Source organism: Sinocyclocheilus anshuiensis, unplaced genomic scaffold (assembly GCF_001515605.1).
Source record: "Sinocyclocheilus anshuiensis isolate Anshui unplaced genomic scaffold, SAMN03320099.WGS_v1.1 scaffold948, whole genome shotgun sequence".
Lineage (NCBI taxonomy): Eukaryota > Metazoa > Chordata > Actinopteri > Cypriniformes > Cyprinidae > Sinocyclocheilus > Sinocyclocheilus anshuiensis.
The window spans coordinates 910,532-928,224 of record NW_015549709.1 but is presented as its reverse complement, the minus strand read 5'-3'; the positions used below and the strand labels follow the sequence as shown (position 1 = coordinate 928,224).

General features: G+C 36.2%; 1 protein-coding gene across 1 annotated transcript in view; it reads right to left on the bottom strand.

Annotated features, from left to right (window-relative positions):
• Positions 1 to 14,496: 14,496 nt before the first annotated feature.
• pak1 (p21 protein (Cdc42/Rac)-activated kinase 1) overlaps positions 14,497 to 17,693 on the bottom strand; it is a 54,765-nt gene continuing 51,568 nt past the window's right edge. Inside the window, exon 15 of the mRNA XM_016450088.1 lies at positions 14,497 to 15,636. Within this exon, the coding sequence (XP_016305574.1) occupies positions 15,550 to 15,636 (87 nt within the window). The 3' untranslated portion in view covers positions 14,497 to 15,549. The remainder of the gene's footprint in view (positions 15,637 to 17,693) is intronic.

The window sequence follows — 17,693 nt, the reverse complement described above, 5'->3', positions numbered from 1 at the left end:
AAGGAAAAAAAGATTCCTAGTCATTCACTTTTATGCACGTCAGGCATAATTTCCTGGATGGTAAAATATGATGTTGTAAGATATCCATAATACAGATAACAGAGGAAACTGAGTTTTGCATGGTGGGTCGCACAACAAAACACACTGAATAAAAGCCAAAGATGTCACATGCTGACTGAAATCAAATCTGTTCTCAGCCGGAAGAATATGACGTAACATTATAAAAACACTGTTGTTTGACTGACAGATATTGCCAGCACCCACTGATTAACTCAAACAGCACTCTGTGAACAGCTGCACATTTGAAAACACAATTACAGGCTACTGCAAAAATAAAAAAAAGTGATGTAGTACTTTTTAACGTTTTTTTATATTTTATATACTTTTTTTAGTTTTATTCTATAGTAAAAATATTATATCATTATTATATACAGTATAATATTATTTTTTACTTTATATGAAATAAAAACACTACAATTATAATCGCTATAATAATATTTCTAATATTTTTATTCTACTGTACAATTTTATAGAATACATATTCTATATTTAAATACATTATATACAAAAAAATAATAGCATTTTAATGTAATATGCTTTATGCACTATATACTAAAACCTTTGACACAGAGAAGACACTGTTAAGTTTGTTATCTGAACTTTTTCATGGGCGCAGCCTATTGCGAATTTCTGAACTTGAACACAAAGACTTATAGATTGTCATGAGGTTAAACAGTGTTTAGATCAGCCCCTCCTGTCTTCTCATTATCTCATGGAAGATCATGTCAACTTAACTGCGACCCAGAATGCACAGCACCTCACATATTGCCAATTTCCTCATTACAATGAGTTTCAGAGACATGAAACTACACACTTGTGTCAAAATCCTTTTGAAAGTGTTCATTTGGAAATATCATCTTTGTTACGCCCTTTGACCTAGAAATATACCACGATGGCATAATAAAACATTTTCCTCGCCTACCTAGCATGCAAAATAGCTTCAGCTGAAATGACACAGTAAAACTGCCATAATGCAATAAAACAACATTGCTGATTTCACAACTTTAGGCCAACAGTCAAATGACTGAAACAGATCTTGCTCCCATATCCACTACTGATGTAATACAAAATACACATTAACGAGAGCCTCCCTAATGGAAATGCTATTGGGTTTTGTGTATGAGGCCGCAAGTCTTTAATATCGAATGACTTCGGGAGATTGAATTGTGGCGTCTAATTAAAGAGAGTAAAAGCATTCTCACGCGCTGTCGCAGCAGAGAGAGGCTGTGCATCACGCTCGCCGAGGCACAACGCTTTGTTTAGACACAAATAAACAATGCACACTAATAATGGCCACTGTTAGCAGCAGCAGGACTATTGTTCATTCTTGCCCTTTAATCACTCCATGCACTCTGTCTCTCTCCCTCCACATTCAGTTCAATAAAACACTTTACTGACAAGACACTGGAGAAAAGCACTGCCAGACTTTATGGAGTTGCGTTTTCTAATATTATGATTTATTTAATGTAGTTTTATTTATTTCATTCACAGCTATTCACATTGCATTCAAGGTATATGATGGTGCTATGGCCAGGGCTGGGGAGTAACGAAATACATGTAACGGCGTTACGTATTTAAAATACAAAATATTAGTAACTATGGCTGCACAATTAATCGAATGCGATTGTTATGCGCATTTTGTCAAAAAAGCCGGTGACACAACAGAAAGCCATTCGCGTAATGCATTTCTCTCGTGGAAATACAAAAACTATTTTACTTCTAAATCTGAAAAAGGACGTAACATCTCAGCGCAATGCAATGCCTACCTGCAACAAAACTTCTATCAGCATCGAAGGATTCAACGTCTAATCTGAAAAAGCATCTTGAGGGAAGTTGTTCTTGATCTTTGAAAAATTTTATCCAGTAACTCGTTTTTCTATTTTCTCATATTTTGAGTGTTGAATGGTTATTACGTTTAATATTTCTAAGAATTTAATTGAAAAATGACAATGAATTCTCCTAAAATTCACACTTTGCATTCAGTTAACAGATCCATACGAATCATGCATGAAATAAAAGTTTATAAAGTCAAACGATAGCTTTGTATTAAATGGGATAGATCTGGGGTGTGTTTCCCAAAAGCATCGTTAGCGAACTGTGTTTGTTAAATTACATTGAACTATAACGACATTAATTTACTTGCGATCGTAGTTGCTTTGGGAAACGAGCCCTGTCAAGTTTGACTCAGCGATTCTTTTGTGCCGATTGCTTCTCCACAGAGAGGATTATCAGTGAAGTAATCACTTAAAGTTTGGTCCATTCATTAAACAAAACTATTGTATAACTTGGATAACTGTGCCAGTTGTTTTGGCTACTTTTATGATATGTTTGGATTCATTTTGAAGCTTGGAATGCAGCATGAAACAGCACGGAATCCCATTAATTGTAAAATGGGATAGATCTGGGGTGTGTTTCCCAAAAGCATCGTTAGCGAACTGTGTTTGTTAAATTACATTGAACTATAACGACATTAATTTACTTGCGATCGTAGTTGCTTTGGGAAACGAGCCCTGTCAAGTTTGACTCAGCGATTCTTTTGTGCCGATTGCTTCTCCACAGAGAGGATTATCAGTGAAGTAATCACTTAAAGTTTGGTCCATTCATTAAACAAAACTATTGTATAACTTGGATAACTGTGCCAGTTGTTTTGGCTACTTTTATGATATGTTTGGATTCATTTTGAAGCTTGGAATGCAGCATGAAACAGCACGGAATCCCATTAATTGTATTCAAATTGAATCTATATTGATTGGTAGATTTAAATGACACAAAATTTTTTTTTGTTCATAGTAATGCTGTGGAAAACTGATATTAAAAATAAAATGCAAGGAAAACACAAATCTTATGACTGGTAGATGTCACTTTTTCAAAGTATTCTAAAGTATTTAGATTAAGTTACTAAACCTGAGTAATCTAACGAAATACATTACTGATTACTTTTTAAAGCATGTATTTTGTAATCTGTAGTGAAATACATTTTAAAAGTAACCTTCCCAGCCCTGGCTATGGCATTGTGTTTTGGGTTATTGCTACAGTAGGTGGTTGCTAGGGTGTTTAGGGTTGTTGCTAGGTGGTTACTAGGATGTGTTGGGTTGTTGCTGAGGTGTTTAGGGTTGTTGCTAGGTGGTTACTATGGTGTTTTGTGTTGTTGCTACAGTAGGTGGTTGCTAGGTTGTTTTGGGCTGTTGGTAGGTGGTTGCTGGGTGGTTACTAGGGTATATTGGGTTGTGGCTAGATGATTAGTAGGATGTGTTGGGTTGTTGGAAGGTGGTTGCTAGGGTGTTTAGTGTTGTTGCTATGGGGTTACTAGGATGTTTATGTTTGTTGCTACAGTAGGTGGTGGCTAGGGGGTTTGGGGCTGTTGCTAGGTGGTTACTACGATGTTTTGGGTTGTTGCAAGGTGGTTGCTACGGTGTTTAGGATTGTTGTTAGGTGGTTACTGGATGTTTTGAGTTGTTGCTTTAGGTGGTTGGTAGGGTGTTTTGGGTTGTTGCTAGGTGTTACTAGGATGCTTTGGGTTGTTGCATGGTGGTTGCTGGGGTGTTTAGGATTGTTGCTAGGTGTTACTAGGATGTTTTGGGTTGTTGCTAGGAGGTTTAGGGTGTTTTGGGTTGTTGCTAGGTGGTTACTAGGGTGTGTTGGGTTGTTGCTGAGGTGTTTAGGGTTGTTGCTAGGTGGTTACTATGGTGTTTTGTGTTGTTGCTACAGTAGGTGGTTGCTAGGTTGTTTTGGGCTGTTGGTAGGTGGTTGCTGGGTGGTTACTAGGGTATATTGGGTTGTGGCTAGATGATTAGTAGGATGTGTTGGGTTGTTGGAAGGTGGTTGCTAGGGTGTTTAGTGTTGTTGCTATGGGGTTACTAGGATGTTTATGTTTGTTGCTACAGTAGGTGGTGGCTAGGGGGTTTGGGGCTGTTGCTAGGTGGTTACTACGATGTTTTGGGTTGTTGCAAGGTGGTTGCTACGGTGTTTAGGATTGTTGTTAGGTGGTTACTGGATGTTTTGAGTTGTTGCTTTAGGAGGTTGTTGGTAGGGTGTTTTGGGTTGTTGCTAGGTGTTACTAGGATGCTTTGGGTTGTTGCATGGTGGTTGCTGGGGTGTTTAGGATTGTTGCTAGGTGTTACTAGGATGTTTTGGGTTATTGCTAGGTGGTTACTAGGGTGTTTTGGTTGTTGCTACAGTAGGTGGTTGCTAGGGTGTTTAGGATTGTTGCTAGGTGGTTAATGGATGTTTTGAGTTGTTGCTTTAGTAGGTTGTTGGTAGGGTGTTTTGGGTTGTTGCTAGGTGTTACTAGGATGTTTTGGGTTGTTGCTAGGAGGTTTAGGGTGTTTTGGGTTGTTGCTAGGTGGTTACTAGGGTGTTTTGGGTTGTTGTTACAGTAGGTGGTTGCTAGGGTGCTTTGGGTTGTTGCTAGGAGGTTGCAAGGGTGTTTTGGGTTGTTGCTACAATAGATGTTTTGGATTGTTGCGAGATGGTTGCTAGGGTCTTTAGGATTTTTTGCTAGGTAGTTACTGGATGTTTTGAATTGTTGCTCTAGTAGGTGGCTGCTAGGGTGCTTTGGGTTGTTTCTAGGTGGTTACTAGGGTGTTTTAGGTTGTTGTTACAGTTGATGGTTGCTAGGGTGTTTTTGGCTGTGGCTAGGTGGATGATAGCCTAGGTGGTTGCTATAGTCTTTTGGGATGTTGCTACAGTAGGTGGTTGCTAAGGTTTTTTGGGTTTATGTTAGGTGACATACTGGCCGCATGGTTTGAGGTATCATTAATGTCAGCAGTGAAGCAGGTCCAGTTACATGATATTGAGAGTTACAGGTGTATTCAAATCACTAACCCTGAGTATGAGCACTAGTAATAGTCATGCTTGCTTCAGTTGACTTAGCAAAAAGGAAAGAATAAAAGGAAAAAAATCCTATTAACACTATCTCTCTCACACACACACCAGCACTTAACTATATCTGTATAAAGAAGGAAATGACCTGTTCGACCACGAACAGAAAAAGACAATCCTCTTACCAGCCGCAAGTCAAACCTCTTGTGCTGAACCGAATTAAAAACAACACAAACATATGACTGAGATCTCTCATTGGCTGCTTAGACAAGTTTTGTGATTGTGAAAATAGATTATAAAACCTAGTGATGATAACAGATGGCAAAATTCTGGTACTTTACACTATAGTACTGAATGATTGCCATATTCATATATCATAGTAGCCTAGTACTAATACTATAATTAGCATGTCCAAAAAAACAAGGTATTACTATGGATTATTATTATTATTATTATATGTTAAATAAATCCATTAGCTTGACATTTCACTTCAGTTTCCACTGTAGGAATGAAGCTTTCAACAGACTATACTGAACACTCACTCGCTCGCTTTTGTTGTCAGTGTATTTCCAGAAGCGTCTGAACAATATAACGGGTCTCTTCAGTGACACTGCCGTTTATTTGCTTCGACAATAAACACCTGATGACTGACACACAGTATCATGAGTTCGAGTAACAGTGACAGGTTCATAGCCGACGCCGCGTCGCCAAAGTAAGAACTAATAACCGAGAAATGCGTGTAAATCTTTTACTCACCGATCGTTCAGCGGTTATTGGGGGTTTTATCGATCATCTGCTGTATCGGAGGATCAGAGCAGCTCCGTATCGATCTGTGTCTCTGTGTTTGTGAACAGCAGCTGCTGCCGAACACCTGTTACTCACAAGCTCCTCCCCCGCCCCCCTCTCTCTCTCTCTCTCTCTCTCTCTCTCTCTCTCTCTCTCTAAGATTTACAATTTGTCCATGTATGCACTTAACATTAGACTTTTTAATTTGACTGTACTATTTATGCAACTGCATATGCATCTTAGGTAAATTTCAGCAAAGCTATACTGTTTTTGTCTCTAAGTCGGTTAAAATTGTGTAAAATTATCACATTTTTATTTACCCTGGGGTCCAGGGAATATTTCTCAGTGTAGGTTTATTTTGTAATGGATTAAAATTAAAAATGACAACTGACATTTATGAAAAATACTCGTCTTAAGACCACAGTTCAACCTTTTACTCAAAACATACCTTCATTATATTGTTTATATAGATGATTTTGTTCATTTTATTCTACCTACCTAAGCAAATTTTAGTTTGGAGGACAGAATTTAGACCTAGATGTTTGAAATCAACAAACAAAACCAGCTTTTAGTTCAAACAGATCATAGTTTTGTGTATCACTTGTTTTTTGTTTTTTTCGTATTCAGAACAGGCAGCTTGTCAATATGGGAATTGTTTGTTAAATGTAATTGGTTTGTATCTGCAAAATGATTTGAGTAATCAAAATTATTTTAACCAGCATAGGTTGTTGTTGTTTTTTTCAAGTGAAAAACGAATTAAAAATAAAAAAAACAGTAACCATTTGATTGTTGAATACTAAACTCTAATTGTTTGTGTTGTTGCAAAAATTGTAAAATTAAATTAAATTAAATTAAATAATTAAATTAAATAATTTTCCATTTTAGGGCAAAAACAGTATGACTAAAATAACCAAGACAAAAACAGACTTCTAAGTACACTGCAGTCATTCAGTAGCATTCTGGTTTAGCTGCGTATGGGTGCTGGTATTATTAAACTGGACATTTGCATTTCATTCTCCAGTGGGTCAATCCTGAAGGAAACTCATCTTATTTTCTGGAAGAAAAAAAAAGGCTTAGTAGTGAGAGGCTGAATAATTACAGACCCAGTGAGTCATTTCTATAAACCCTGTGTGCACCTTTGTTTGTGAAAAACTCTCCAGCTCTCTCTCTCAGATCCAGCGGCTTGAATTCATAATTTGTTTATGACATAGCTCAGCTGTGACGCAGAAACTTTCATTTCTCTCATATTTGCTCTGTAATCTGCATGTAAGACTGCAGTGCACTCACCGCAAACCGCTTCCTCATCTGCCTGTTCACATCATCTGTTATGACATGGATTTGATGGCTTTGAATACAGACCTCAATTCTTATTTTATAAATTCGCATCTGTGCTATATGCACAGAAATCTGTGGTTTATTGAGGGACGATGGAAAATAAACAGAGAAATTTAGTTTGATTCAGTGCAATGGGATAAAATGATGCTTATTAAAAGAATAGTTCACCCCAAAATAAAAAGTTTCTGCAAATGTACTCACCTTCAGTCCATCCAAGATGTAGATGAGTTTGTTTCTTCATCAGGTTTGTAGAAATCTAGCATTGCATCACTTGCTCAGCAATGGATCCTCTGCAGTGAATGGGTGCCGTCAGAATGAGAGTCCAAACAGCTGATAAAAACATCACTCCGGTCCATCAGTTCACATCTTGTGCAGCCAAAATCTGCGTGTTTGTAAGCTGTTTGGACTCTCATTCTGATGGCACCCATTTACTGCAGAGGATCCATTGGTGAGCAACTGATGAAATGCTACATTTCTCCAAATCTGTTCACATGAAGGAACAAACTAGCCTGAGAGAATATATTTTCAGCATGAAACGACAGTTACTATACATTATTTTTCCACTAAAACTGCTTGTCGTGTCACCAATAGTGTATAGATGCACAGCTCAATGTGTATGGTCGCATACAGTAGCTCTCATATGACAGCTACAGTGATGGCAATTGATCATAAATTGATCTAGATTGTAGGGTGTGAGCTCACTTAATTGCATGGTAACGCAGTGGCGACAGCATCGAGCTAGAAAAGCTCTGCAGTCCCACATAGCGCTGCCTGGAAACACAAGAGCAGCATAGATCACAATCCCATGCCCTTGAATGTACCGCTTAAACCTGTCTCTGCTGGGGCCGCCCTGCGATTAATCCACGGCAAGCCCCTCACAACAGAAACCATCTGCAAAAGTAACCAGTAACTGCACACATTACATCATTCAGGAGTTCCCCTGTAGGTCAATGTATGTACTGAAGACCAAGGAAAACACCTCACTGCAGCCAAATGAATCAGACACAAATTTTGTGCATTTGAATGTTTGTTTTTTTTTACCTCTGTATGCATCTACAGCTGGTGCTCAAACTACAGCCAAACCAGCACAGCACACTCCGGCCCAACCACATCACACAGCTACAAAAACACAATTACATTGCTTACTGGAAAGATGCCACTAAATTACAAAAGAAGATGGAGCTGTATTTAGACCTAAACAGAGACTACAAACCAGCAGAATACCTGAGCTGTGTAAAAGATCACAAATTAAGAAAGACACTGACAAAATACAGACTGAGTGATCACTGTCTGGCTATAGAGAGAGGACGACACAGACAGAGATGGCAGCCGCGAGAACAGGGACTGTGTTCACTGTGCTCACAGAAAGAGCTGGAAAGAGAGGAACATTTCTTACTGCACTGTGATTACTATCACAACAATGATCACAACAGCAGCAAGATATGTATCAGCCTGTCACAAACTAAGACTGTCAGCCAGTGGACAAAACTGAAGCAAGAGCATTTCTTACATGTACTGTTGTACAATTTTTTTTTTTTTTAATTATTATTATTTTCTCTTTCTTTTTAACAAGGTCTTTCATATTTTTCTTGTTTCTTGTTTGTGGGAGAAAAAAAAAGAAATTACACGTACTTATTTACTTAATTATTTTACATATCTATTGTTGTTTTGTTTATGTATTATATAATTGTTTATTCCTTATTCATGTAATGGACAATGCTTTGGCAATACTGTGCAAGTCATGCCAATAAAGCTGATTTTAATTGAATTGAATTGAATTGAATTGAATTGAATTGAGAGAGAGAGAGAGAGAGATAGATAGATAGATAGATAGATAGATAGATAGATAGATAGATAGATAGATAGATAGAAAAATTATTACTCAATTCTGCTATTATTATTCTCATATGTCAGACACTCTGGATAAAAGCATGCCAAATGAATAAACAATAATTAAATAATATACAAAAATAAAATAAAAAACAATCAAATAAAATAATGCATTTGTGTAGCTCCAAGAAAACTTTTCTGTCCAGATAATATGATGCACAGACTCTCTTAGACTCATAACCCAATCAAACAGCACACAGTGATGCTGTACATGTGAGTGTGAAGGTGAGAGATGAATGGCTGCGCGTCACTGTGAGCTCAATAGTTTCTCCTCTTAGAATGGAGAAACACTGATAAAGAATAATCAGAGGGAACAGGCAGTGCACTGGTGTATTCCTCCTTTATGAAAACCCTCCTACACTCATCAGCTGCTGACATGACGGATGGAGTTTAACACAGAACAAAGTTGGAGGAAAGAAGGATGCAACACAAATTCAAAACTTATAAACTGCATATTAAAACATGCATGTTCAGCACTGGTACACAATGTGGAAACACTTAATTTTACAGTGTCCATTATTACATGATGCTATTCTTAATTAATATAGCAATAACAATATGCAACATCTCTACTTAAATTAAATACATAGTAAGGCTGTAAGATAAAGTGTGACGAACATTGCAGCTCAACACTGATAGACAATCCTAACTGAGTGCAAACTAATTAACACATGAAACATGTTAAATATAACATATCATTAAAACAAGCAACAGACATGGTTAAACAGTTGTTTATATTGCAATTAATAAACGCTGCATATGTGCAACATAGACACTACTGTATAATGTAAAGTGCAAGCAAACACAGCATACGCAACATTCATATACAGTGTAATCCAGCAGTTATGAAATGAAACAGCATGAAAGGCTCACCTGTGTGTGTCTGTGATGTTGCGGTGTGTCAGAGTGAAGGCAGTCTGTGCTGCAGTGAGCGCATCTGTACATGCTCACAGTGTGCTCACCATCAGCACCACAACACGCTGCCTGTGACGGATGAAGACACATGCACCGTTACTGACGTGTGAAGCTGTGAGTCCATGCTGAAGGTTTCACATTACCGCAGTGTCGCGACCGCCTGACTGCAGTGCTGCTGATGCAGGGACTCCAGTGAGCTCAAGGGTATCGATCACTCTTATGTAATTCAGCTCTCATAGCGCAAAACGAGAAACAAGATTTTGGTGTTGATTACCCTCTGGCAGTCTATGTTTCTGATGCACACATAATTCACTGTGATACCTTATAATACATAATTTCAGTGCATTATATTTAGTCCCAAATCATTTTGATCTAATTTATAGCGCATTATGTTTACCTATTCATGGTTCTCCTCTGCAGTGAATGGGTGCCGTCAGAATGAGAGTCCAAACCATAAGGACATTTTTAACTTCAAACCTTTTGTTTCCAGCCAAAATACGAGTCCTCTATCCATAATATTGCTTTCTCCAGTGAAAAAAGTGGTCTGGTCTGAACCAGGAGAGAGATCTGCACAGATCAAGCACCGTTTACAAGTGAAAACAGTTCAAAACTGTTTTAAACAGAAATGTGGATGCATGGATTTTGATGTGAGAGACAATAGAAGATTGACTTTTTCACTGAAGGAAGCGTTATTATGGATTATGGACTCGCATTTTGGCCAGAAGTGAAGGTTTGAAGTTAAAAACGTCTTACTGATGGATTTGTTTCTTATGAACATGCAGTTTTGGCTTTAAAAGGCCAACTTGCTGGATTGGACTGGTGTGGATTACTTGTGGATTATTGTGATGTTTTTATCAGCTGTTTGGACTCTCATTCTGACGGCACCCATTCACTGCAGAGCAAGTGATGGAATGCTAAATTACTACAAATCTGTTCCCATGAAGAAACAAACTCGAGTGTGTAAATTTTCAGCGTTTCCAACAAACAAAAAAAAAAAAAAAAGCTATTTTTTCTGGCCAAAATATATTTTAAATATTTCAAGCACAAGAAAATACATTTTCAATCATACAATAGCTTACATTTAGGCTTTATGCGTTATTTATTTTTATTTAAATGTGTTATATGTTCAACAAATAAAATTAGTTGTCCATAACAAATAAAGGATTATAGACAACAAAGTTTTTCTTCAAATGTGACATATGTTAATTTTCTTGGATTGAAATATATGGGGGGCAAAATTCAATTTTACATTCCTTTATATATAAAGGCCAACTTGCTGGATTGGACTGGTGTGGATTACTTTGTGATGTTTGTGATGTTTTTATCAGCTGTTTGGACTCTCATTCTGACGGCACCCATTCACTGCAGAGCAAGTGATGGAATGCTAAATTACTACAAATCTGTTCCCATGAAGAAACAAACTCGAGTGTGTAAATTTTCAGCAAAAGCCTAGATTTCTGTGATTGTTTGCAGTATAAAAAAAAAGTGTTATCGGTAACAAATATGAGGTCAGGTGGCTTTTTATTAGCTTTCAGAAACAGATTTATATTTTCTCATAAAAAGAGCTGTCTGCTCAACTCGCAAAATCCCAGATGTTTCATGTTTTGAAAGGATTCCTGGATGCTCTTTCTAGTTAATGAACAAATCATGCATGAATTAACTTTAATTCAATGCATTAAACCCAATGGTGTGTTTGGCTTTTTCTTCCTTATTCATGATTCATTTTGAGGAATGTGTACAGTATATGTGGTTTTCACATCCAGTACTTCACAGTAAACGCTTATACAACCTGAATGATCACCTCTGCACTGGAATCTGTGTGGCTTTAAGACAAGTTTCCGTGTTTTGTATATAAACACATCATCCTGATTTACACAAATACAGTGCTTCTAGCCTCTTTTGAGCTAAAAAGGCTCCATTTATTAAGTGAAAGGTCTGGAAATGTCAGTGTTTCAGTAAAATACAATAAATACAGCACTCACATTTTGTTGGATTTGGATTTAATTTTGACCTAACTTTGATGAAACTTCTGGACCTTTATCATTTAACTTCGATTAAGATTATTCTATATAGACACACAGAACGCTTTTTGTTATTATTACTACCTGTCACTTAACAGAAACATCAATGCAAATACTTATACTTTTAAAAATAAAAGTTCTTTATTGGCATTGATGGTAAAATGAAAAACCTATCAAATACTTTTTGTGGAATGGAAAGGTCCAATGGATGTTAAAGGTTCTACATCAAACCATCGATGTCAATAAAGAAACTTTATTTTTAATAGTTCCAACTACAGCTCACATAACAGAATATTTCACAGCTTCCTTATTATGATTGCATTATCTTAGAATCAGGATCAGGCTTTTGTTACATTGTGCCAAAGTTCCATGTTTTCTGTTACAAGTTACGTTGTATCAGAGTTCCACTTTTTTAAAAGCTGAAAACATTCCAAAACAACGAGAGCTCAAGGTTCTTCCTCAAACCTTCACTGGAATCCTGTCTTCTCAGTGTTGTGTGTGGCACTGGCAGATTTCCAAGCCATTAAACACCATCTCAGCAGTGCCTCGGAAATGACTGCACCGAGAATAAGGAGAGAAGCAACGGGCGGCGTTCCAATCACTCCTTTACATAAACGCTCATGAGGACAGCTCTGCTGGGTTTCTACTTGACCGGTGATAAAAAACCACGCAGAGCCTCATTCTCTCTCTGCAGCGCTGCAGAGGAACACAATTAAACGCCCCTGGAGCTCCAGCCATGGAGTAAAAAAACGTAAATTGCTTTAGATAAAAGTCATCTGCAAAATAACCCAATGCCAAACAAGCAACCAATCTGCTGCATTACAAAACTATCCAGATTGGTCCGGTCCATATCCCAAAATACAAAACCCTAGCAGCTTAAACGTCGAAGAACGTTAATAATCAGATTGTTTTTAAAAATAGACAATCTTCTCATTGATTGTTGGGTTAGAGATTAGCGTGTGGCTTCATCTCTGTGCATTTTATGACTTGTAATGTTGTTTTTTCAGATCAGGATTATCGAATGCCATTTCATTGTATAATAATTCATACATATCTCCTCTAAGAGAGACTATAAAAAGAAAGTTCCACTATAAAGGGCTTTTCTCTGGTAATCATGCTTAAAAAGTGCAATTTTCATAGAAATACAACTAAAGCGCATATATCGAAGGGAATGTTTAACCACAAATGAGAACTCTCAGATCATTTACTCGTCTTTATATCGCTCCAAACTTTCAAACTTGTTGTCAGATTTCAAATACGACAAAAACATCCCTCCTGTGGTACTGTATGTACCATAAAAGTAGTTCAGATGATTCCTGTATTTTTGCAGCATAAATCACCTTGCACTTTTGTTGCATAGAAAAGAGCAGCAGATTTTCTGTGTAACGTCGCTTTTTGTGTTTCACAGAAGAAAATATGGGTTCGGAACAACACGAGGGTGAGTAAAAGCCAGTTTTTGAGTGAACTAATCCTTTCACAATCCAGCTATTCTCACAAATAGCCAGCAGTGGAAAGAACATTTTGTTCAAACACTGCCAGCATTTCATAACGGCTGTTTTGCAGTGTTTTATAACAGTGAGCAGGTCTCTGGTGCTCTTTCCAGCTAATCATCTCAGAAGTGCGTGACGGAAGTACAGTAATCCTGAAAATGCACAGAAATGAGAAGATGAATGCAAACCGAAGTTAAAACCTATTTGACTCCATATAAGCACATCTTTGTGAATGATAAGCAGAGTACAGAAACATATTCAAAACAAGCACAGACATTTAGTTTCAGGTCAACAGTGACTGTTCGGAATGGAAAACGAGCGCATTGCTGTATGCAATTACGAAGGACAATATTCCTCATGTGCAGAGTACAGTACAATTATCATCTCAGAATATTTATATTTCAGCTATATTAATAATTAAATTATACAAGACAACTATATTGAATTATCGTGTATTTTTTGTGTTGAAATGTTTTTTTCACCTTTTTTTTTTTAAAGAAAATCCTCATTATGACTAACATCCAATTATGATCTCATAATATTGTTATTTAATCTTTAAATCAAATATTGTGTACAAATATTTAAACTTTTACCTATGATTATAAAAAAAAGTTATATAAATAAATACAAATACAAATCCTCATTAGTTCCAGAGTACAGTCCGATTAATAATAATCTCAGGAAAATAAATAAAAAATATTAATTTATTTTTTTTATCAAATTTAACTTTTACCTTTATTTGTCTTTTTATTTATTTATTACTTTTTTTTAAATCCTGATTTCCAGAGTAGTCCAATAATAATCTCAAAAAATAACATGGTTATTTAATGACTTATTATTTATCTTTAAATCTAAATTTGTGTAGAAATATTTGAACTTGTACCTATAATATAAAATAAAAAAAATGTCCTCATTATGTTGGTTATTTAATTTATTTTTAAACATTTTTGTGTAAAAATGCTTTAACTTTTACCAATAATAATAATAATAATAATAATAATAACAATAATTAATCAATATGTCCACCATCCAGAAATAGATAAACCAAAAAAAGAAAAAGTAATGTAAGCTTTTTTCACGTTTTTACATTCAAACTCTTTGCATTCAATAAAAAATAATGAGTCAAACAAGAGATGAAAAGATCATAATATAATATAAAAAGTTATTAAACACAAAGTTCAAGTTGAGAGCATTGCATTTTGGGACACATTTAGCAACACAGCATTTACGAAAAGATCACCTGGACACTGTAATTAATTCTGAAGTTTATTCGTCCCATTTCAATTAAGAATTTAAATTCATCAAAAGGCCTTATAAAGAGTTTATGGTCCGCAGAAACACACTGATTGCTTACAGGAAAGATTCTCTTCTAAATAAATCCCATCAGTCCACTGAAAGAATCAGAATGGTGACAGATTGCATCTTCGTGTGTTGTGCCGTCTTCGTACGTCCTACTATTCACGTCACAGTTTAAGGCCCAAGGGTACGTGAACGTAATATCAGAAAATTTCAATTCTATTAATGTTTATGGCAATACAAAACATCGTAATGCAGTCATGTTTTGTTGGGTTTCCGACGTGTGGAGGAATTATGGGACAGAATGGACCTCAGGTGATAGTTTCATCATCAGAAATGCAGTCTCTTCATGCACAAGCATCCTTCATAGTACCTTAATCAATAGTCTGTTGCAAATCATCATGTTTCAATATCAAAAAAACATACATCAGACGAGATCTTTCTGTCGCAATCACGTCGCAATCTCAGCTAATCTATGACCCGGCGAACGCACACACACTCGCTCACACACACACACACAGAAAACATTATAAAATGAACGAAAACCCCAACAAATACACACATGAAAACATCAATCATGTTCCCATGATCTGAACACAAAAGTAAACGACAAAAAAAAAAAGCAACAGAAAAACTGACAGTGAGACCCAGAGAGAGTCAGCCGGGGAAAATCCCCCATAATGCTTTGGGCCTGACGCGCCGTGGCCCTTTGTTTCCAGTGATGTCATCATTCAGAGTCATCTTTTTCGGTGACCACAGCAGTGAGCGCAGACGCCCCTCGGACCCTAAAACATCAGCAGTAGAGGGCGAGGGGCGGATGAACCCTCGGCACGAGAGCTCCTGCGCGGGGCGAGAGAGAGAGAGAGAGATGGCTGACAGGGAGCTCTGGGGGTCGGGGCGGAGGACAGGTGGGGCCGGGAGTCATCCCATAGAGGCTAGCGGTTGTTTTTGGCCGCCTCTTTGGCTGCTATGATCAGCGGCGTGAGGCTGGACAGAGGCTTGGCCGCTTTCAGGAACTGGTGCTGCGGGGAGAAAGACAGAGATGTCACTTCTGCTCACTGAGGCTGCATTGATTGCACCAAAAATACAGTAAAATCCTGAAATATTATTACAATTTTAAACAGCTGTTTTCTATGTGAATATATCGTAAACTGTAATTTATTCCTGTGATGCGCAGCTGAATTTCCAGCATCATTACTCCAGTCTTCAGTGTCACATGATCTTCAGAAATCATTCTAATATGCTGATTTGCTGCTCAAGAAACATTTCAGATTATCATCAATGCTAAAAAAGTTGTGCTGCTTTCATTTTTCAGGATTCTTTAATGAATAGAAAGCATTTGTGAATGAAGCATTTATTTGAAATAGAAATCTTTTGTATCATTATAAATGTCTTTACTGTTACTTTTGATCAATTTAATGCATGCCGGAAAAAAATGTTAATTTTATTCTTAAAAAAAAAAAAAGAATATTATACTGACCCCAAACATTTGAACAGTAGTGTATATTAAGAAACGGTTTCGGTGCTCACCTGTTTTAGTGTTGGGTGCAATGCATTACTAAGTAATTAATTACTGTAATTTAATTACTATTCCATTTAAAAAGTAAGGGATTTAATGGAATTTAATTAAATACTGTACAGACTACAGAACAATTCTATATAAAACAATAGTGAATTTAACATCAAAATGTAACATCTAATGTTAAAATGTATGCTTTTAATGTAACCTTGTCCTTTTAAATACTTTGGTCAGTTGAAGAATAATTTATGCAATTTTATATAATTTTTTTGAAAGGATTAAAAGAGCTCTTGTATTGTTCAACTGGTCGAGGTTGATATAGGATTTAGAAAGTAATAATTACTAATAAGTAATGCAATAGTTTTTAGAGAGAGTACTGAGTACAGTAATCTAATTACACTGTAGAAGATGTAATTAGTAGTGAGTAATTAATTTTTATTTACCCAACACTCTTTATAATTGTCTTTACTGTCACTTTTAATCAATTTAATGTGTGCTTGTTGAATAAGAGTATTCATTTCTTTAAAAAGAAAAATCTTCCGGACCCCAAACTTTTGTATATTGAGAAATATTTACCTGGTTTTAAACATGTGGCTTAGTTAGCTGGAGAGTGAACTGTGAATTGTACTAAATCCTTTCTATTTTCTGCTCCCACTCACTCTGATGTCTCAGATTTCCAGCAGCTTTCCACATTATTTACACGAGTCTCTCCAGCCGTCTCTTTTAATGCACAATTGAGTCATATAACGCGTTACACAACCTCACTACTGAAGCTCAGATACTTTCAGCTTCTGGGCTTTTCTGGAACGTTCTGGCAGCCTTTATTCCAACCCAACAGATGTGAGTTTTCTAAATCAGATGTGTGTGTGGGAGAGACGCGATTATGGTGCAGAGACTGAATGATGTTATCTGAATTAAATCTAATATCATTCGAGAGAATATAAACCACATATCAAAAGCAGTTTGTTTTATTCTTTAAAATATCATAGAAGTAACTGGTACACATTAAATGAGTTTAAAACTATTTCAAGAATGCTGTCTACCTAGTGAGTAAACCTAGTGAGCTGACTACCTAGACAGCATGTTTGCTTTTGAATATTTAAACACTTCTATGATGTCTAAAAACGCTGTCTAGGAAGGCAGCTCAAACTCATGTTTGGTGTATGAAGGACAATTAATGAAAAAAAGAATCAATTATGAATTAATTAAATGCCTTTTTAAACAACTAAATATAATTATTAATAAATACAATAAAAAATAAATAACATAACATTCCAAATTGACAAATAAAAGTTAATTTAAAAAAAATGATGAAATGTAACAATAAAAATGAATGAACTGAAATGCACTTTTACATCTTAAAAACATTGTAATTTGCATTTCTTAGCACTCAAGTCTATTTATTTGTTAGTTAGTCTGAATAGTTTTTGCAATTTTATTTTTTAATTAATCCTTTACAAGCAGCACTCTTAAGTCTCTAAAATTTTCTAAGTCACTTTTCACTGATCTATATTGATGTATGTCAGGTTTATTATCGTTATATCCATATATATATATATA